The sequence below is a fragment of the Gobio gobio genome, assembly GCF_949357685.1.
Source record: "Gobio gobio genome assembly, chromosome: 2".
Classification (NCBI taxonomy): Eukaryota; Metazoa; Chordata; class Actinopteri; order Cypriniformes; family Gobionidae; genus Gobio; species Gobio gobio.
The window spans coordinates 36,072,025-36,095,993 of NC_137098.1; the positions used below are offsets into that span (position 1 = coordinate 36,072,025).

The 23,969-nt window shown below is 38.0% G+C and overlaps 1 protein-coding gene across 1 annotated transcript in view; it reads left to right on the forward strand.

Annotated features, from left to right (window-relative positions):
• The window catches only part of cdh16 (cadherin 16, KSP-cadherin), a 54,212-nt gene extending 30,514 nt beyond the window's left edge, over positions 1 to 23,698 (forward strand). Inside the window, exons 12-18 of the mRNA XM_079810886.1 lie at positions 4,508 to 4,699; positions 11,437 to 11,678; positions 12,200 to 12,330; positions 15,118 to 15,357; positions 20,731 to 20,847; positions 22,322 to 22,438; positions 22,546 to 23,698. Coding sequence (XP_079667012.1) covers positions 4,508 to 4,699; positions 11,437 to 11,678; positions 12,200 to 12,330; positions 15,118 to 15,357; positions 20,731 to 20,847; positions 22,322 to 22,438; positions 22,546 to 22,646 — 1,140 coding nt within the window. The 3' untranslated portion in view covers positions 22,647 to 23,698. The remainder of the gene's footprint in view (positions 1 to 4,507; positions 4,700 to 11,436; positions 11,679 to 12,199; positions 12,331 to 15,117; positions 15,358 to 20,730; positions 20,848 to 22,321; positions 22,439 to 22,545) is intronic.
• The last annotated feature ends 271 nt before the right edge of the window (positions 23,699 to 23,969 follow it).

Genomic DNA, 23,969 nt, shown 5'->3' on the forward strand with positions numbered 1-23,969 from the left:
TGAAATGATTCAAGCTTTGTGACATGGTGCATTATCCTGCTGGAAGTAGCCATCAGAGGATGGGTACATGGTGGTCATAAAGGGATGGACATGGTCAGAAACAATGCTCAGGTAGGCCGGGCATTTAAACGATGCCCAATTGGCACTAAGGGGCCTAAAGTGTGCCAAGAAAACATCCCCCACACCATTACACCACCACCACCAGCCTGCACAGTGGTAACAAGGCATGATGGATCCATGTTCTCATTCTGTTTTAGCCAAATTCTGACTCTACCATCTGAATGTCTCAACAGAAATCGAGACTCATCAGACCAGGCAACATTTTTCCAGTCTTCAACTGTCCAATTTTGGTGAGCTCGTGCAAATTGTAGCCTCTTTTTACTATTTGTAGTGGAGATGAGTGGTACCCAGTGGGGTCTTCTGCTGTTGTAGCCCATTCGCCTCAAGGTTGTGCGTGTTGTGGCTTCACAAATGCTTTGCTGCATACCTCGGTGGTAACGAGTGGTTATTTCAGTCAAAGTTGCTCTTCTATCAGCTTGAATCAGTCGGCCCATTCTCCTCTGACCCCTAGCATCAACAAGGCATTTTCGCCCACAGGACTGCCGCATACTGGATGTTTTCCCCTTTTCACACCATTCTTTGTAAACCCTAGAAATGGTGCGTGGAAATCCCTGTAACTGAGCAGATTGTGAAATACTCAGAGCGGCCCGTCTGGCACCAACAACCATGCCACGCTCAAAATTGCTTAAATCACCTTTCTTTCCCATTCTGACATTCAGTTTGGAGTTCAGGAGATTGTCTTTACCAGGACCACACCCCTAAATGCATTGAAGCAACTGCCATGTGATTGGTTGATTAGATAATTCCATTAATGAGAAATTGAACAGGTGTTCCTAATAATCCTTTAGGTGAGTGTGTATATATATATATATATATATATATATATATATATATATATATATATATATATATATATATATATATATATATATATATATATATATATATATATATATATATATATATATAAGCTCCTTCAGTATTATCAGCAGCTATCGTGTTTCTCCCAAGCTAATTACCCTCATTCATCCCCAGCTCCTCCTCTCATCCAATCAGGATTAGCCATTCCAATTCCCCTTGAATCAGACTAAATTCCCGAATTACATTAAAATTGACATTAATGATATCTGTAATACTTTTATGTTGTTTCTGTTCTGTTTACCCTAAGAGGGGGGGTTATAGCTGCTCTCCCTGCTCTTATCCACGCTAGGCTGCATGGATGCACAGGGAGTTCCTGCCCAGAACAGAACCATACCGCCAATCCAAAACTATATGCTAATTGTCAATCATCTTTGACGAAAGTGGTCCTGACAGAAATTATAGGTATATTCAGGTACTGCAGTGGCCAGTATCTATCAAAAGTGGTCCAAGGAAGGAACAGTGGTGAACTGGCGACAGGGTCATGGGCGGCCAAGGCTCATTGATGCACGTGGGGAGCGAAGGCTGGCCCGTGGGGTCCGATCAAACAGACAAGCTACTGTAGCTCAAATTGCTCAAGAAGTTAATGCTGGTTCTGATAGAAAGGTGTCAGAATACATCGCAGTTTGTTGCTTATGGGGCTGCATAGCTGCAGACCAGTCAGGGTGCCCATGCTAGCCACTGTCCACCACCGAATGTGCCAACAGTGGGGACGTGAGCATCAAAACTGGACCACGGAGTAATCAAAGAAGGTGGCCTGGTCTGATGAATCACGTTTTCTTTTACATAAACGAGGTGTTGACTTGGCCTCCACATTCCCCAGATCTCAATCCAATCGAGCATCTGTGGGATGTGCTGAGCAAACAAGTCCATGGAGGCCCCACCTTGCAACTTACAGGACTTAAAGGATCTGCTGCTAACATCTTGGTGCCAGATACCACAGCACACCTTCAGGGGCCTAGTGGAGTCCATGTTTCGACGGGTTAGGGTGGTTTTGGCAGCAAAAGGAGTATATACATATATTTGAGATTATACACACATTTATATTAAGTGTGTGTTAGTTCTATACATCTGTATTAATTTGATAGCACTGTTTAATGTAGCCTTTAGGACATCTCAAAATAAATATACATTTTTGACTGTACTTTGTAATGTTTTGAAGCCTAAAATCACTTGTAGCATTTAAAAGATTGATTTTAGATTTTATTTTTTTATTTAGACAAATGAAAAACTATTGTAGAATTTTAATATGAGCTATTTTTCAGTTTTCAACCAGAACATTAAAGTAAATTATCACCTTATCTGTATGGGCCAGAATGTTAATATTAGTGCATCCATAATTACAAATGCTCATTGAGCAAATGTAGTATATTATTCTGCGATCTTTATGTAAAGCATTTTTACTCAACATGTCTGATTCTGCTATTTTTGGAAGAATTTCTTATCCTTAGGTGATGTTCTAAATATGACCACTTACTAATTTGTAGCGCTTTCTATTTATGGTACATGAGCGCATTCACTTATGCAGAACAGCCTTGAGCACCTTTCTTATGTCATCATCCTTGTTCACTGATGTGGCCGAGTTGAATAATAAACAGTGAGATGATGATCGCTGACTAAAATGGCTAGAAGAGATGAGCAATGAGCGGATGCAGGATGGAGGCAGGCAGTGGTCCCTGATTTCTGGAAAACACCCTGCATGTTTACGCCTACGTGTTGTGAATAATACAGGAGATGCATGTGGGTGCAGACAGAGTGCTGGTGTAAAGATGGAGGGCAGCTGCAGTGGAGGGGTAAAAAAGCGGTGCTGGCTTGAATTCAAGAAGTATATATAGATCCTCTTTGAAATAAGCCCTGCTCTGCATTCTGGAAACATCCATAAATCTCACCTCACTAGCTGTGTGCCTTTTCAATTTTATTACGTATCCCCCCCATTTCGTTGACAATGACTTTTAGTCACTATGATGCAGCCAGAACTTCTTAGATGGATGATGTTTGGAAAAATTGTGCTGTACTTACATTAATGAACAGGATTGTTTGCAGAAATTAACACGCATAAATGTTCTACTCTTCTGCTAGGCACTCTCCTATCAATGCCCACACATTCAGCTAATATTCTGGTTCTTCTGTTCCTATTTTTCTCTCTCTCTCTGGAGATGGAAACAATTTTGAGAGGGTCATGTCTGTATGTTAGGAGTTTATTAGCTCTGAAGGTCAACAGCAATATAGCAAGTGGTCAGGGTTGTCAGCATGGTGTTGTTAGCTCCTGTTGGTCGATGTTGTAACTACAAAATATGACTTCAGAAAGCATCTTTCTCCATTGACAACAATATAAATGATTAAAATAGTCTCCATTGTAACAATATAAAAGTCTTTACTATCTTGCTATCTGTTTTCTAAACACACACATAGCTTCATGGTTTATTCTCAATTTTATCATAATTGAATACACACTTAAAATAAAGACTTCAAATGGTTTGCCATGATTCCATAGAAGAACCAATTGGGGTTTCCCAAAAAACTTTCAATAAACAGTTCATAAAAGAAGCATTTTAAAGGGTTAGTTCACCCAAAAATTTTAATTCTGTCATTATTTACTTACCCTCATGTCGTTCGACACCCATAAGACCTCCGTTCATCTTCGGAACACAAATGAAGATATTTTAGTTGAAATCCGATGGCTATATAGTGATGACCGATTTCAAAACACTACATCATGAAGCTTTGAAGCGTTATGAATCAGTGAGTCGATTCAGCGGTTTGGAGCGCCAAAGTCACGTGATTTCAGTAGTTTGGCGGTTTGACACGCGATCCGAATCATGATTCGACTCGCTGATTCATAACGCTTCGAAGCTTCATGATGCAGTGTTTTGAAATCGGTCATCACTATATAAGTCGTTGTTTAGGGGTTTTTTGCGCACAAAAACTATTCTCGTCGCTTCATGACATTATTGTAGAACCACTGTAGTGAGATGGACTTTGTAACGACGTCTTTAGTATCTTTTATGGGTCTTGAGAGTGTAAAGTACATTGTGCCAATGGAGGCCTTTCAGAGCCATCGGATTTCAACTAAAATATCTTCATTTGTGTTCCGAAGATGAACGGAGGTCTTACAGGTGTCGAACGACATGAGGGTAAGTAATTAATCACAGAATTTTCATTTTTGGGTGAACTAACCCTTTAATAATCTGAAGAACCTTTTTCCACTCTAAAGAACCGTTTATGCAATGTAAAGGTTTCATTGATGTTAAACAGGGTTCCTCAAACTCTGTCCTGGATTGCCACTGTCCTGCAGAGTTTAGCTCCAACCCTGATCAAACTAACCTACCTGTGATTTTTCTAGAGATACTGAATACCTTGATTAGCTGGCTCAGGTGGGTTTGATCAGGGTTGGGGCTAGGATCGAACTCCAGGATCGATTTTTGAGGAACCCTGATGTTAAAGGTTGGAATCATCCATGCCAATAAAGAGCCTTTATTTTTAAGTGTATAGTATCTTAGAAATCTTTGATTTGTTTATGTCTCTCTAGTATGGACCCTTCCATCTGGCTGAGGACTCCTCAGTGGGCACCACAGTAACTGTAGTGTCTGCATGGGACGCAGATGAGTGGGGTGGAGACAGCTGGCAGGTGGACTACAGACTTGAATCTGGGAATGAGGAGGAGGTTTTTACTCTAGTGACAGACAGACAGACCAACGAAGCTGCACTCATCCTTGATAAGGTATCATCTCTGCCGTGTTATACTATTGCCATTCATAGATGTGTTGCACTTATTTTAAAGGATGTGCTTTAAAGTACAATACCTTTCAACAGTGTTTGAAATGAGGGTTGAGGGGAGCTAAGGACTTTTTTTAAAAAAAAGAGAACTTTTGTTGGTCTGTTCTTTTTCACTGAATTAGAAAAAAATGTTGAGCTATCACCCTGACATAATGTGGTTGTTCTTTGTTTATCCAACTTTTAATCTGTGATCTGAAATTGATGTTCTGTCGGAAAGTTCTAAACACATTCAAGCGAGCCACATTCAGAATGGGACTGACACTGCAGATGCTCATTGTCAAATTGTCAAAATGTATGATTGTTCATACTCTTAAGTTACTATAATTATCTCTGTGTTTACCTTTGCTGAACAGTTTCATTTATATTTGGTGGTATTTTTATAGGTTAAGTGCATGGATGTAGTTTAAGTGTTAAGTTGTTCACCACTCAACCCCCAAGAGTTCAAATGAAGACTTCAGATGCAAAAGCCTCCAAGTCAGTCTGACGTTTTTCTTTAAAATAAGTATTTTTGTCAGGCTTCTATGTATAGATTTCTACCTAAGTACCGGTACTTCTGAATGGGCTGAGGCTGGGATTTAGTGGGTTTGAAGTGAATTAAGTATTTTATGAACGTATACTATATGCAGGGAGCATTCACTCAGTATTGTTATCTCATTTTTGACCGAAGTGGCTTTTAGAGGCTTTTGCATCTGAATTCTTCAAATACTTTTCAAGCAACATATTTCATGAAAATATGTTTTTCTGGTTTTCAAATTGTCTATATACTTTTCAAAATTACAAAACTTGGTACCTGTGTGAACTAGAAATGCCTTTGGGCCCAGTTGGTTCAAAGTAATGGCTCAGAAAAATGAAGTAAATTATGAAAAGATGTAGCGCAATGAATTTCATGCATTTTTAAGTGGGGCTTTGTATAAAAACAAACAGTTAAGTCATTCTTTAGCTGGCCATAGAGCCAGGGCTCAAGGCCTGATCCTCACCGTGACCTACATTCCCTTCAGGTGATGCAGTTGTTCAACAGAAGGGTCACCACAAGCACGTGATTAGTGTCACTGATTCCCTTGATCTTGACCTCTGTCCACCCTCTCTGTGATATACAACCAGTTTGATCTATTATCTTTTATTCATGTTCTAATAGCTTTTTATCAGATTTGCAAGCTGGGAGGTGGTGACATTTCAACTGATAGAGATTTGTATGTCAAGGAGATAAGCCGTTTGTTTCACATTGTGTTTACCTGTGTTCTTGTGTACTCTCTCGGATGTTGTTCTGTGCCCAATTAAGTAATTGTATTGTATTCTTAGTCAGCGCTAATTACAGCATACCATGTTTGCAGCATGGACAGTCAACGCGGGAGACCACAAAAGTATTTTCTGTATTTTTTCAATAGAAGGACTGTTTTTAAGTAAACAACAGTAACAAATGAAATTTGCTGTTGCCTTGAAGCATGTTAGAGCAGTTGGCTGGTGTTTTTATAGTTGTCAGGAGCTGTAAACAATGTTTTTGTGTTCGATTTTATGCAGGGATTGGCTGAGGATTTGAGAACAGCTAATTTCTTGTCCATAGTGACAGGTGTGGAGAACTCTCTCATGTATTCTGAGTGCAGAGAAAGGACAACTCATTATTGCATGGGAAGGGCACAAAGCTTTATGTAATAATTTTAGAAATTCATTATTGTTAATAGAGTTTCTCAAAGTGCATTAGGAAAAAAAAGGTAAAATTATTATGACATTTAGTCATTTAGCAGACACTTTTATCCAGAGTGACTTACAGATGAGGAACGTCACAAGCAATGAAGGAACATAGAAGCATAAACAGAAGCAGATATGCAGAAAAGTTGAGAAAATAGACAACTATTAGTGATGAGTAGCTTGGGAGGAGGTTTGAAATTCATTCCACCACACAAGAACAGAGAGAACAAGGCTTCTGGAAAGAGATTTTGTATTTATTTTATAACTTTGTTCATTTTTGTGATTTGCAAGGACTTTATTCAGACAGGAAGGGTCTGATTTTCCAGATTTCATGAACATACAAGACTGTGTATTTGTCATCTAACACTGCCACCGGGTTCCTGGCTGTCTTGGTTGCATTTTATTTGTAAATCCTAGTTGTACACCGGTCAACTGATGGTGGTGGCTGGGATGACAAATGTAATATAGGCAAAGAATGACAGAACAGCGGGGTCTGGTCAGAATGATGTCTGCTCTTTAAAATACAAGTGGATAAAGTGACTTAGTGAATTAAATTAAGTGACATTTAGATGTAATATTACTAGTGGGGAAAAAACAGCAATGCTGTTCCCGTCAGTAGCATTAGTCTTTCTCTCTGTAGAGTTCTCTCTGTCTCTGTCTGACATTCTCTCTCTTTTTCTTATTTCTGGGAACATACATACAGATTTAACATTTAATTTAACATTAGCATCATCACTGACAATTATAGTAAGGACGGTTTTTGTTGATTTTTCAACAAACACACATTAGAGGTGAAGTGTTGAGAATTAAGTTAAAAGATTAATGAAAATGTAAAGATCAAAATTACTGGTTTGTATAAAAAAAGGTAGGTAAAACATTAGAATAATGGTCCGTCATTAATAAGTAACTATGCAGGAAGTAATGCAGGACTAATGAGTAGTACTACATTAACACTTCTATTAACAAATATAGAAACAAGCTTAACTTATCAGTTAGTAATATCAATATTAGGAGATAGTTCCTTATTAGGTTATCAATAATTGCTGACTGAGATTAGCCTCATTAATAACTATTACTAACTGACAAATTATAAAGAACATTATCGTGTGTCTGAGACGTAATCAGTCATCATTTTTACTCTGAATAAAGTCATAAAAAATAGTGGTTTTACACTTTAAAGTAATGGTCCAGATCACTAGTAGTCCTTGAAGTGACTAGGTATCACTTGAGAAATTAGTGATGCATTTTAGGAATTTATTCAGAGTAAAGAAGGACAATATTCAATGACTACTAGTGATCTGGACCATTATTTTAAAGGGATGATGAATTGAAAAATCAACTTTCCCTTGACCTTTTGATATATAAAAGGTCATAGTAATATAAGAATATCCTGTAAATTTCAGAGCTGAAAACTTCCTTGTTAGTCAAAGAAAAGCTTTTATTGACAGCTGGCTCAGCAAACGATCGATTTCAGAATGTGGCCGGCTATGACGTGAGAGTGTAGTGAAGCACCGCCTCAACAGAAGAAGAACAATCCCTGATTATGTAGCCCCGCCCACCGACTTCTGCCACTAACTTGACAGCTAAGAGCAGCATTGAGCTAAACAGCATCGAATTTCTAAGCAGTAAACATACCACATAAGCTTTTCGGATTCGGATTTTTAAGCATTCGGATTCCAATATTATGAATGCATGGATGAACTTTATTTTTAATGAATATCCAGCTCACGTGGGGAAGACATTGCACGTATGTTCATTTAACCACGGAGTCGTTTGTAAACAAGAGGCTGGATTTGCAGACAGGATGAGATTACATGAACGAATGAAGCAACACACTAATGTGAGTAAAAAAAAGTTTTTTATATGTGATAGTATTGCATTGTTACAGATCGTTTGATATCTATGGATTATGTGTACGTGTCTAACAGAACCTACCTTAGCACACTGTCACAGGCTGGAGCATACTTTATTTGTGGTGTTCTTGGTTCATTACTGTCTTGATGTGCATTGTTCGCTCTCTTGACTCAATTTGAAGGGCGTGCGCGTGTGTGTGTGTGTGTGTGTCGCGGTTATATTAATCGATCGGGCAGGCCAAGTAACGTTAATAAAAAAATATCATTCCAATCAATCGCGGGTGGATGAGAGGTGAATCATTGTGTTTGTTTGATAAAGACATTTTGCGAGCCCTGGCTGTGGACTGGGCGATTCATTCCGGTTGCCGTTTGCCACACGCTGTCACTGACAGGGGGAGCAGAAGCTCATTAAATATGCAAATCTTATCCAATCCTAGCCGTGGGCGTCTACTTCCAAGTCTTCAGTGCGGCACGCTCATCAAAACTGAGCGTTTCTTCAGAGAGCCTCAAAACCAGGGCAGAAAATAGCCTATTACTTATTCATTATGATGTTTTTGAATGTAAAAACAACACGGACGCAATAAGTTGACGTCAGACAACAGTAAAAAAAAAATTAAAAAGCCAGTTCATGAAACATAGTTTTCACTTTAAAATAATGGTTCAGGTCACTAGTAGTTCCTACATAGTTATTAGGTAACACATGAGTAATTAGTGATGCATTTTATGACCACTCACACACATCATCAACACATCTCTCAGCACCGGCATCTTCCCTACCACATTCAAGCAGGCTCGGATAACTCCACTGCTTAAGAAATCCACATTAAACTCATCACTCATAGATAACTACAGACCTGTCTCTCTCCTACCATTCATAGCGAAAACACTTGAACGAGTTGTTTTCAATCAGGTTTCATCCTTCCTCTCACAGAATAATCAGTTGGACATCAACCAATCAGGTTTCAAAAGGGGCGACTCCACAGAGACTGCATTACTGTCGGTCACTGAAGCCCTGCGGATAGCTAAAGCTGATTCCAAATCATCAGTCCTTGTCCTCCTCGATCTATCTGCTGCCTTTGACACGGTCAATCATCAGATTCTTCTGGCCACCCTTTCATCACTGGGCATCACAGGGATTCCACTCCACTGGTTTGAGTCCTACATCACAGGTAGGTCTTTCAAGGTTGCCTGGATAGGGGAGGTATCCAAAGCACATCAGCTGACCACAGGGGTTCCTCAGGGCTCAGTTCTTGGACCTATCATCTTCTCCATTTACACTACATCATTGGGACCCATCATACAGGCACATGGCTTCTCATACCACTGCTATGCTGATGACACTCAGCTCTACCTTTCATTCCTACCAGACGACCCCACAGTAGCTGCACGAATCTCCAGCTGTCTGGCGGATATCTCGGCATGGATGAAAAAACATCACCTGCAGCTCAACCTGGCAAAGACTGAACTGTTCATCTTCCCGGCCAATCCGACAATACAACATGACTTCACCATCCAGCTAGGTTAATCTCTGATCACCCCTTCAGGGTCGATCAGAAACCTTGGCGTAATCTTTGACGACCAGCTGTCCTTCAAAGACCACTTTTCAAAGACAGCTCGTTCATGCAGGCTTGCGCTCCACAACATCAGGAAGATCAGACCTTTTCTAACAGAGCATGCGACACAACTTCTCATCCAGGCCCTGGTCATTTCTAGGCTTGACTACTGCAATGCGCTTCTGGCTGGACTTCCATCATGTGTGATCAAAACGCTCCAAATTATCCAGAATGCAGCAGCACGTCTTGTCTTCAACGAGCCCAAAAGGGCCCACGTCACACCACTCTTCATCTCTCTGCGCTGCTCGCATCAAGTTCAAGGCGCTTACGCTCGCTTACAGATCCACCACAAGCTCAGCTCCTGAATACTTTGACTCGCTCCTACAAGTCTACACCCCCACCAGAAGCCTTCACTCAGCTAAGGAGCAATGGCTTGTGGTACCATCACAGAGAGGCAGAAAATCCCTCTCCAGAACATTCACATTCACCGTTCCCTGCTGGTGGAAGGATCTTCCCACCTCCATCCGAATTGCAGAATCGCTGACAACATTCAAACGACAGCTGAAAGCTCACCTCTTCCGCGAGCACTTAACCTTATCTTAAAAAAAAACAACAAAAAAAAACCTTTTCTCTATTTTCCTCTACTTCTTCCCTGCCCTAGTGTGTGATGCTCTGTGCGATGTCCAAAGCTTAGTACTTCAGGCACTTTCTGTGTTTCGCTGCCCCCTCATGATGGATTGCTTCCTGTACTCCTCAGTTGTAAGTCGCTTTGGATAAAAGTGTCTGCTAAATGCATAAATGTAAATGTAAATGACCACATTGAGAGTTAAAAAAAAACTATTTCTCACATATCAGACTCGTTAATGTTGTGATTAATAATTAATTAGTAATTCTTTATAATTTGTCATAGTTACCTGTTAGTTCTTAGTGATGCCAATCCCTTTCAGTAATTATTGATTACCTAATAAGGAACTATCTTTGTCCTAAATTTGATATTACTTATGTAGTACTACTCATTAGTCCTGCATTACTTCCTGCATAGTTACTTCTAATGACGGATCATTATTCTAAAGTGTTGCCAAAAGGTGTTTTGACATCAGTAATCACGTCATTACCACACACTCCCAAATTGACATTTATTTTGCAATCTTTTACCTTTCGTATTACAGCTATGTTTCCTGGAAGACAGCCCAGTGTATAACATACAGTCAGAGTGACATCAGCAGGTTGTGCGCATCCAGAGAAATGTCTGACCTTCAGTTTGATGATTGACATCACAGCACACAATGGGTCACTCAGAAACTGATTTGAAAACATTTTTTATTCAGAAATGCAGTTTGATAGTGACACATTATGATGACTTGTGAGACACTCTCTGATTTTGTGATAATTTTGTCCTGGACTACAGTGTGCTGGTACAGATTAAGAAAGCTGCTTGTGAAATTCAGAGCACTGCCTTTTGTTCATTTTCTTTTCTTTTTTATAATTACAGAGTGGCATTATTTTCTCTGGAAACCATCCTCCCAAACATGGGAAAAAAAAATATATGTGATGCACTAACAGTGTGTTCATTTGTCACTTGCGTGTAGGTGCTGGACTTTGAGCGGGAGAATGAGTACATACTGGTACTTAGCGCTCAGAACCCAGTTGCTCTGGTGCGAGGCAGATACGGACCAGCATCCACAGCCACTGTCACCATTTTTATCGATGACATCAACGAAGGCCCCGTTTTGTCTCAAAGCCACTATGAAGTAACTGTCAGAGAAGGCGAAGAGCCAGGACGTGTTATTGCCACAATCAGAGGTTATGACCCTGACTCACATCCAATCAGGTAAAGTGATATTTCACTCATTTAAATAAGCAGTAAATATAACCACCAGTCACAATGCAAAAGGTATTTATACACTGATTTATGCCCTGAATCAATTTACAAATTTTGCAGTCATTCGTAAACTAAAGAGAACCTTGGGCCACTCAAAAATTCAATGATTAATCTAAATATTTCCACTTGCTTTTCACAGTTTATTAGAGACAAAGGACAATATAATAAACAGTGTTATAATATTCATAATAAAATCGTGATTGTATTTGGGAATATGTTGGGTTAAAAGTCAGGGCATGTGATAGATTTGAATGCACAGGAAACTATACATTTTGAAATGATTTTATAAGCATACCTAACAAATTGTAATAGAGGCTGATGTTTTTGTTTTCAATATTTCAGTATTTACAGCATTTTTGTTTGGATACATAGGTTTCACAAAATTATATAATTATGTACATAAATCTCAGTTACCACAAATATCACATTTTGAATTTATGGGATTCAAACTCTGACTGTTTGTTCCTCAGATATTCTCTGAGAGGAGACACTAAGAAGTATTTCTCCATTGGGAAGTACTCAGGAGAGCTCAAGACAGTCCAGGCTTTAGACAGAGAGGAGAACAGCACCTACACCATGGAGGTGGTGGCTGAAGATGGACGTAAGAGATATTTTTCTCCCTCCTCGTGCTGTGCATTCACTGTGGAGGGCTGTCAATTCATGTTGTTTGTTTGAATAAACATGTCCATCAAACTGGAGTTATTATACAGAGCAAGTGCAATAAAAAGAGGCTATCAATGCAAGACATCTGGGAAAATCAACATCCCTCGACTTTCTCTTTTTGAAAATCATCAGTGCTGCCAAGACACTTGACATTTCAAAATGCTGTGACAGGCTCTATTCAGTATCAAATCTCATTGAAGATTCTGGGCCACATCCACATGCCGTGAGAGAAATCTCAGACATTGTAACTAGTGATGAATGAGTCACCAGCTGAGATGTTGCAGCATGTGTGTGTGGTACAGAATTCCACATTGTTCCTCCGCACCTGAGTGGAGGAAAGATTTGAGATGTGAAGGTCACACAGTTCACCCTCCAATTACCTTCTTCCCCATCAATGCTCTCTCAGATGAGAAATCAGTCCAGTCCAGAATGCTCAGTCACAAATGTTGTATGAGGGAGAAAGAAAGGAGAGAAATGAGACAAGAACAAGAGATTTGACTCACAACTCCCGGTCCTGTGTGGTCTTGAGTGTTGAAGCAGGGTTGAAAATGAGAGGAACGGCATAAGAGGAGAGAGGAATTAAGAAGCTAGATGCAAAGCAAAAATAATACACGTCTTAGTATATGACAGCGTCTGACTTTCAAGGAATTTTACTATATTGCACTCTGCACAAAGAGATGTCTAAAAATGGACAGAGAGTGGTACAAAGCTGTAGGAAGTAAATTGTGTCACATGCTTTTCAGAAATGTATATGTATGAATATTTCAAAAAAGCAATGAATTCAAGTGTGCTGTTTGATGGATTTATTGTAAGGAACTTGGTCCACCAATCGTCCTTCGGATGAGACATTAAACCGAGGTCCTGACTCTCTGTGGTCATTAAAAATCCCATGGCACTTCTCGTAAAAGAGTAGGGGTGTAACCCCGGTGTCCTGGCCAAATTCCCTCCATTGGCCCTTACCATTCATGGCCTCCTAATAATCCCCATCCATTGAATTCGCTCTATCACCCTCTTTCCTCTCCACCAATAGCTGGTGTGTGGTTAGCGGACAGGCGCCGTTATACTGTGGCTGCCGTGGCACCATCCAAGTGGATGCTGCACACTGGTGGTGGTTGAGGAGAGACCCCTGACATAGTTGTAAAGCGCTTTGGGTGTACAGTAGTACATATGAAAGCTCTATATAAATGCCTCATTCATTCATTGTTTTATATCTAAACTATTTTTAGTAAAATATTCATATCTGTTTACAAAATGTTAACAAAAATACAATTTTAAGTTGACTTCAACCTTTTCCAAAGTTAAGAGGCTAAAATAAAGTTAAATATAATATTGATTATTATTGATTATTATTATTATTGAAGGTTTGTCTGAAATGAGTTGCATTAGTATATTTGCTGGAGTGTATTGTTATTCCCTATTTCAGGGCTTTCTTTGAAAAATGGACAGGGAAATATAGCGACTGTCTATGAGAGTCAAGCCTTGTCAATACCTGTGATATTGAAATAAATATTTCAGATGCAGGTGGCAGAGCAAATATGGGAAAATTGTATTTACTTTATGTTTCTTATTATTTAAATATTTTATTAAATATTATTTCTAATGAGTTATGATTTCAAGACCTTTAAAACGATTAGGATTAGTTTAGATTAGATTAGCTTTATTTTTGTTATTGATTTATTTTGGGTATATTTTTTTCTCCCTCTTGCATGCCGGATGTATGTAGGCTACTTTTTCATCTAATGTGATTCAGGCAGTAAGAGCTGTTCTTTGCTAGATAAAATATAATATTATAAAGTTGTATATTCCTTTTAAAATCAGTTTGTATTGTTTTATAATAATATATCTCTCTGTAAAACATGACTTGTAGCTTTGTAGCATTAATCTGAATCTGCACAGCCTTTAATGTATCTCCGGACCAATATTTAGCCTCAGGTTAATGCCTGCTTTAAAACATCTGTTTTAAATGTGTACTGCAGCGAAGAGAGCAAAGAAATGGTGCAAGCTTGTCTGGCTATCACCTGACCAGGCTCAATCTTTTAAGACTGAACATTAGTCTGGGGAGTCTGCTCTCTATTTTCTACTGCACAAGAGGCGTGATCAACTGGCATAGTTCAAATGACTCTGTATGCAATTGGATAGTCCTTCAACCAATCCGACCAATGATACAGGGTGACATACAGCTGCAGGGCGAAATCAAATCGCTGGCCGATCGGGCTGGGTTTACCCAGTCTAGTTAAACCCACTAATAGGTCAATAAGCCAGTTTGTGATTGATCCCCGCAGATTTGTAACGGAAGCAGGATAGAAAAATGTACAGGCTTCCAGCCTGAGCTGCAGGGCGAAATAAAATCGCCGGCAGATCGGGCTGGGTTTACCCAGTCTAGGTGCAAGCAGCAGCTTTATCAAACCAGCTTAAATCCACTGAACACTGGCTGGAGTTGCATCTCTCTTTACACATAGCAGATTAATAATGCATGCCTTGATATACTGTATAATAAAGATTATGTGGTGTGGTGTGTGAACAATGGGAGTGTTCGTACAATGGTAGTCAGTGATCACCAAAACTATTTGGTTACCAATATTGTTGAAAATATCTTCTTCACTTTTGGGTGAACTGTCCCTTTAAGAGTGACACAGGAACATACTGAAATACACAGATTAAATGCACACTAAACAGAGCTAAAGATGAAAATGATTCATATTTTGTCACCTATTCTCTCCTTCAGGCAATTCCTCCTTGTCTGCATCCACGCTAGTGACAGTACACATTCTGGATGTAAATGACAACAGCCCAGTTTTGGTGGGCGATTACTCCTGGAAGTACCTGTGCACACCTCGCTGGGAGGATCAGGCTCTGGTTCTGGCCTCTCGAGACAGCGATGGGCCCCAGCATGGAGGAAGGCTCAACTTCTCCCTCCGCAGTGACACCACCGTTCGTCGCAACTGGAAGCTCACTCCCATCAATGGTTCGTCTATTCCTCTCTCCCACTTCCAGCCACTCTATCTATTGAGTAATACTAGGGTTGAATGTGAAGTGACAAATTGTCCCTGTCGCCCAAGAACTACGTGAAGAACCCGTCCTGAATTTGTCTGTCAGTTATTTCAAAAATACATTTCAGAGCTTCACTCACTTCATCGGCCCCATAATGTTCTAAAACGTTCTATAATCACAATAGCATTGACATACCCGGTTATGTTGACCTCCTCTAGCAATGACGTCAATGTGGATAAAATTAGAGATTTGAAATGAAAAACAAACTGCTGTTCTGTGGCTGTAGAGTCTGTGGCGTCAGATTGAGACGTCATCTGAATTGGGTAAAATGCTTACCACCTGCTGAATCACACACAGTGCAGGTCTGGGGAAAAGAGTGTACTGACAAAAGAAGGAAATTGCCCTCCAAGTCTAGTGTCTTCAGACGAATCCGCCTTGGATGTAATAAGCGTAATGGCTCTCTTCCTGATAGCTTTAGGCATCATTAATGTGCCAAGCTGATGCCGGTGAGCAGGTTGACTTAGTTGCAGCGTCTGAGTCATGGACCAGAATCAAATAGATTTTGTTAACTTGTTGTTTTTTTGCACGAGCACTATATATTTATTCTGCTTGGTCTGTGTCTCAGTATTTTTTTTCTTTCTTCATTGTTAATGGATAAAAAGGCACCCTCTAGTAACATGGAGTAATTATGTTGCCTTTAATTTATATGATCTCACAGCTAGGGTCGTTGGTTGAGAAGCTAAATGTGTACTTCCATTGACTTTTCATGTAATTGATCTTTTGACATCCAACAGTGAGTTTCCTTTTTTTCCCCACTCACCTCTCTCTCTCTCTCTCTGTCCTCGCCTCGCTTTTCACTCGTTCAGCTTTACCTGCTCTATAATAAAAGCGTGTCGAGAATGATGGGGAGGAATGACGTAGTTTGGCGTCTGTAGCACTCAATTTATATTTCACCCTGAGCGTGTGTCTGTGTGTGTGCTGCATGTGTGTATCCACTCATGATACATGAGCACATCCGCTTTAATGTCTCATGGAGACATATAACCTTGCTGTGCACCATTTAGAACTGAACATATTTTTTTAATTCCAATTCCAAAAAAAAAGGATTCGAAATGAAAATGAATTAGAACTCTAAGAAATCCATTATTCAATTGTACATTTTTAATAGAACAGCAAGTTTTTCAATAGGCAAACTTTGAATGTTGGCTTAACTGGACTGTATTGGAAATTTTTTTAAAGATTTTAAAAAGCAATTCAGTTTGAAGGTCTATTCAAAGTTTTCTCTTTATGACACTTGGGCGCCCACCTGGAGGGCAGTGCTTTCCTCCAGTTATTTTTACCAGGTTTGTACTAAGTGCTAATGTACTAAGACCAAATTAAAGTATACACCCTATTCATGATGCACAATATATACATACTTAGAATATGAAGGTAACGCGTTAAATTGCATTGTGAAGCATTCTCCCATAGAAAACCATTATAAAGAAAATGATTAATGTGGCTTAATGCACTAAGACAGTGATATTGGAGGATCAAAAATATAGCCTACTACTCTATGTACTGTATGTGCAGGCAAGCAGATGAAACCAAAATATGAAAGTTTCACATTAAGCATTTTCCCATCAAAAACTTATAAATAAAACTCTTAACATGCAATTTAGCATGATATCTACAGTGGTTGAGCTGTTTACTTACTTTTTTCATTAGTCTTCCCATTAATGCCAGTATTTTGTTCATTCACTGATTTGCAAACGCGGAACATGCACGAAACCAAGAGGCGGGATTTATTGCGTGAACCAATCATAGCGAGATGGAGGCATTGCCTCTCTCACATGACTTTCCCCATTAATTCTCTATTACCCCCCACTAAACCCACCACACGCTTTAGGGGGTCTGTTAAAACTCAATGGACTCAGGGGAGGCAAGAAAGACGTGGCGACCCACTGTAACTTTATCTACTGGTGTCACTGTTCGGCAGTGTTACTTTAGAAAAACAAGCGATTTGCACTTTTTAATGCCACATTTAGTAATATTTGCTTTTTTTTTCTCATGATTATTTTTTCTTTTTTTGCCTTGCCTCCATGGAGGAAACGCCCCTGATCATCAATAAGATGTATACTGAATTTGATCTTTTAAAATCACTGTCTTAGTACATTAAGCCACTGCACAAAATGTGAAGTTTGGTCATATATCTTTGTTTTTCTTATTTTGAAAGGCATCTAAATATTCATGGTTCGAAACAGAGTTGAATTTGACAGGCCTGTTTCGCAGTTCTATGGATGTTTTATATATAGTTGTATTGAGCTGTCTGTTGTGTAGAATTAACTATACATTTCTTTAGGTTGTTCCATCAGTATGCATTAATGTGGAGGCCATGGGCAACATATTTGTCACCTCTGACAAGAGAGATAATCCTGTATTAGTTTAGTGCTGATGACCCTGTTGACTAGCACATTAAAGGACTCTGGTGTCAAAGGACACTAGCGGGCTTCTTGGACCATTGATAAGAGTGAGCAGAGACTGATAACACCCCCTTGTTTACTGGACTGAGTTTTTGCTTCTGCGTCACACGGCCAAATCCTGATTAGGCCCAGTCAGGAGTTTTTCCATAAGAGTTACTCAACAGCATTACTCTACCACTTGACTTAATGTTGGGCCACCTAATTCCTTGACGCGATCGCAGGGCAGTTGATTCTGTGCTAATTTGATCTAATATTTGATGTCTTTTAGCAAATGAGAATCGCTAAAATTATTGAATGTATTTTGAGACAAAGGTCTTCTTAATGATTTTCAATTTAGTTTAAGGCAATTAAAGCAACAGTTTTTCAATAACGGAAAAATATAGTATAGTATAGTATTTGAGGTAAAAGGCACCCCTGCTGTTGGGGCAAAAGGCACAGTAATAAACATGATAATAAATATCTGGCTGACTTTTTTGTTGACATTACATGGTTAGATTCAGATGGTAAATATCACCCCTGGTAAATATGATCAAATATGGCAGTAAAAATAAATCTGCATTGTTTATCCTTTTGATCTTTTATTTTAATAATTCAAAAAAATCTAAGCTTTCATTGAAGTTAAACAATTGAAAGTAGGGGGGATTATAAATATAAAATACATTATAAAATAAATGCTTTTCTCCAAAACACGTTGGCCATAATTATTGGCACCCTTTTATTAAATGTTTTGCAACCTCCTTTTGCCAAGATAACAGCTCTGAATCTTCTTCTATAATGCCTGATGAGTTTTGAGAACACCTGACAAGAGATCAGAGACCCTTCCTCCATACAGAATCTCTCCAGATCCTTCAGATTCCCCCATGTTGGTGCTTCTTCTCTTCAGTTCACACCACTCATTTTCTATAGTGTTCAGGTCAAGGAACTGGGACGACCATGGCAGAAACTTCATTTTGTGCTCAGTGACACATTTGTGTGTTGATTTTGATGTTTGTTATGGATCATTGTCCTGATGGAAGATCCAACCACAGCCCATTAATAGATTTCTAGCAGAGGCCGTCAGGTTTTTATTTTTTAACTGTTGGTATTTGCTAGAATCCATGATACCATGTATCTGAACAAGATGTTCAGGGCCTCCAGCAAAAAAATAAGCCATCAACATTAAAGATCCAAGAGTATATTTAACCGTGGACATGGAGTACTTTGTATCCCTGTTTGCACCAAAGCCATCCAATGGGTTTGCTGTAAAAAAAGCTCTTTTTATAGTTTCATCTGACCACAGAACCAGGTCAAGTTTGAAGTTCCAGTCGTGTCTGACAACTGAATATGCTAGAGTTTGTTTCTGGATAATCAAGAAGGATATTTATTGAAACCCTCCCAAACAACATGTGGTGATGTAGGTTTTTTTTTTTTTTTTACTTTCTGACCCCAAGACTCAACTAATTCTGCAATTCTCCATCTGTGATTCTTGGAGAGTCTTTGTCCACTCAAACTATCCTCCTTACTGTGCATTAGGACGATAAAGACACATCCTCTTCTAGGCAGATTCGTAACCGCTTTAGTTGAATCAAACTTTTTTTATTATTATTATTATTATTTATTATTATTGCCCTGATGGTGGAAATGGGGATTTTCAATGCTTTAGCTATTTTCTTACAGCCACTTTCTATTTTGTGAAGCTCAACAATCTTTTGCTGCTCATCAGAACTATATTCTTTGGTTTTACTCATTGTGATGGATGATTAAGGGAATTTGGCCTTTTGTGTTTCCTCATATTTATTCTCCTGTGAAACAAGACGTCATACCTAGACAATTTCATGCTCCTAGTCACCCTGGTGTGCCAAAACACCTAAATAGTAATGGGAATATACTTCAGAGATATTTTACTTCTAAAACATTCTAGGGCTGCCAATAATTGTGGCCAATGTGTTTTGGAGAAAAACATTTATTTCATAATGTGATTTTCCGCCGACTTTCCATTATTTTACTTCAATGAAAGGTTAGGTTTTTGCACATTTTTTGAATGATAGATCAAAAGGATAAACAATGCAGATTTATTTTTGATCATATTTACCAGGGGTTCCAATAATTCTGACCACCACTGTATATTAAGCCGGGTGTCCACCTTAGAGATAATACCCATATTTATAATGAAACTATAAAAATATTATATTAATCATATCATATAATAAATATGATTTAATGTTACTACTGTAAATCTATATTAAATTATTATGGGATCTTTAATGCTTTCAAAATCTTTACTTTTTAAAATAACTTTCTGTATTTTTAAAATATATTTTTATACTAACACATTTTAATGACAGTATATTTACTGAACAAAAATGAAATCTTTTATCTTTTTAATCAAAATAAACAAAAATAGTACAAACATTGATAAAGTGAATGATTTGAACAAGTATTAACTTAGACATTATTAAAAACATATTATTATTTTATAGCTAAAATATTTGTATTAATATTGTGTGCCTTTTTAAAATTAATTACAGCTATGGAAAATGGGTGCGTTTTTAGAAGAGACTTAAAAGTGGTCAAGGAAGGGGCTAACCTAATTTCTGGAGGCAAATTGTTCCACAACCAAGGCCCAGCCACAGAAAACGCTCTATCCCCTCTGCATTTCAGTCTGGAATGTGGGATGAGGTTGCAGCAATTCAGATAAATATATGGGGGTAAATCATGTGAGGATTTATAAACAAATAGCAGGATTTTAAAATCAATTCTGAATTTAATAGGCAACCAGTGAAGGGTCCTCAAAATTGGAGTGATGTGGGCGCTGTGGGGATGAATGTCTAAAGTGGACTTTTGTGTCACTATCACTAAAATGTCACCGTGTAGAAATGTAAGCTGGAATTTCATTGTTTCCACAGACACTCACACCAACCTGTCTTTAAATGTCCCATACCTGCCTCCAGAGGTGTATATCGTACCTTTTACCATCTCAGACAGCAGCTCTCCTCCCAGAAGCACATTCATCAATCTGCCAGGTAACATACATGGACGAAAATAAAACCGAATGATTGAAGAGAGCATGTTTGCATAAAGAGGGAAATCATGTACGTCATTTGATTACATTCATGCGTTGCATTTATCAGCTGTCTGAACACAATGTTAATGGACTCACTGGAGACTGTAATATTCATTGGAGATCACAAATGGCATATTTAATTTTAGATCTCTCATAATGTTTCCCCGACACATAAAAACGCAATTCAGCCGCATGTCAATGATAAACAAGCAGTGTCACGTCATTCATGTTATTAAAATGTACAAATAAGCTTAACTACTGTTCAGTCAGAGAATTTTTGTGAAACAATTTAGCTCTAATGTAGTCAGTATCTGTAATAATTAAGTCTTGTTTGCTCATAAAGCTCCCTAATGTGAGAATAGGTGAGACTTTTTTTTTTTCTTGTCTAATCAATATACATGCAGTTGAGGGTACAATTTGTACTTCTTAATTTAATTTATTTAAAAAGGAAATATAACGGTTAATTCATATTAATTGTATTTAATTTTACTTGAAGAAAAACTTTTATACTCTAGTACTCTGGTTCTTAAGGGGCCACTGGATGACTTTCAACCACAGAATGTATTATATAAAAAGAAATAATGCTTTTATTTAAAAAAAATAACATGCTAAATATACAAAATAATTACAGAAATTGGGTTGATAAATGACACAATAGTTATTTATTATCATATTTATGTTATTAGTTATTTCTCCTCAATTACTACAATTATCTCAACTATTGTTTTTATTGAAAAACTGAATCTTGAATCTCAAAATAAATTGTTAAATTAATCTAATATATCCAGCTTCCCAAGTATCCCGATTTTTAAATACATGCAGTGTTGTTATTTAAAAAAGCAAAAACTTACTAATTAAAATGTTAATAAAAAAGACAAACTGAAATAATATTTTTTATTATTATTTTATTATTTATGATTTATTATCATATTTCTTTTAATAGTTATTTCCCCACAATAACTATTATTTTTATTGAAAAAGAAATCTTGAATATCAAAGAAACGAAAAATAAATTGGTAAATTAATCTAATTAAGCTACACTACCTGGTTCTTTGAATAAAAAATAAATAAATACAAGCAGCATTATAATAATTACAGCAGAAATACAAGAGGAGTTATATTTGGGGTGGCCTTCTGGTCAATAAGGTTGAGAACAAATGCTGTGTTTTTGTGTCATCCATTGGTTTAATAGAATCTCTCATGAAACATCTTGTTCACACAGTCTCCAATGATGCATGGCATGGCCACAGGGGCATGGCACCTCTCTCTCCCTCTCTCTCTCTCCCTGTCATGTCTTATCTGACTCTCATGCTAGTTTCCCACAAGACCTCACCAATGCAATCACCCTCACCTATTGTCCTATTTCCCTCTGTGCAACCATTGCCCTTCTAATGCATTTAAAAAGAACTCAATGGTCATTGTCTCCCTCACAGTGACGGTTTGCCCATGCAACGTGAGGGGGAACTGTAGAACTGCACCAAAACAGCTTCAGGGCATGCCCACCATTCAGTCAACAGTGGGCATCCTGCTTGGAACTCTGGGACTTATAGGTGAGACACGTACACAGCTCATTCAAAACATCCTGAAAGGATTGGAAACGGAAAAGGATAACACAATTTGCGGTTTGTGCAATCACATTTTATGTTCTTGTTTACAGGCGTTATACTTATTGTTATATTTGTGAGGCTGTCCTACCAGAATTCAACACCACCAAACAAAGGCTGCCAGGAACGAGTGCCACTTAAAGTCTCTCTGTAACTCCTGAGCTTTCGAGACCATTCGGTCATTTGGCCACAACAGTCTTAAAACTAACATCAGCTCATTGAGGGATTTCTTTGTTTTAAAGTACAATTTGCTTACTTTTGATGCAATACTTTATTTTTTTTAGTAAAATATTAATATTAGACAAAGAAATGTTAGTACCACTGTGAATCGTTCAAGAATTCTATCTACGTGAGATATTTCTATGTTATTTATTTGTTTTATATATAGTTTTTTTTTATGCTATGTAGTTACATTATCTTTTTAGCAATCGTAATCTATTATAATTAGTAGTGATTAAAAATGTTGGATTGGTAAATACTAATTTTGTTTCCCCTCAGAGTTGTGTGTCAATGAACTGAAATAAAGACAATTTGAAAACAACTTCTGTTTGGTCACTCATATACAGTCAAACCAAAAAATTTTCAGACACCAGATATCATTTTTTAGTAGTGGGTGCAGGACACTATAGTTCATTTATGTAAGAGGATAGCAAAATAAAGTAAACTGTGACGTATACCCAAAAATTCTATCAGTAAAATTGATCAAAAATATTCAGACACTTTGACCTGCCCATGTTTTGCTTAAGTGTTTTTTTTTTTTTCTTTAATTGCTAATGCGACCTTTTACACCACAGACTGAACCAAAATAAGCTTTGCTTGGTGATTGGTTGGTTGACCTAAATTGGTATTATCTAATTGTGTACTTAAATTTAACAGCTGATTGGTTGATTGTAATCCATTGCATGCCTTTCTATCAAAGTTATCTGACATTATCAAAATTAATTTGTTCTGACACAGTTGAACTATGAGTTCTTGTGATATTTTATTACCATTTTCCAAACTACAGCGAATAAACTGTGAGAAAATGTTGAAGGTGTCTGAATACATTTTGGTTTGACTGTACATAAAAAGATTCAGGTTCATAAATCTTGAAAACTCTTTTCTATATATTTCTGTTACAATCCAGTTAGAATGTCTTGTTTGCAATCATAAATACGGTAGTGGGGCATAAAACATTTGGATTGATAATTAAATATTTTTCCCTCCTGAGCTGTATGATTCATTTTGTTCAACTGAAATAAACAAGCTTTGTTTGGTCACTCATATAAATAGAGAAGAGGATAGAATGACATCAAGAAAGCGAGAGAGAGAGAGAGTTTAACCTCATTCATGTTTTGTTTTCAGGCCAAGCTGTTTTAGAGATGCAGAATAATAATCCCATCCCCTGGGATAATAACCAGCCTTAAACAGTTTCGCATTTAGTGAGACAGGAAGATTACCAACAATCCCTTTTAGCCAGCCGTCTCCTGTTTATGGT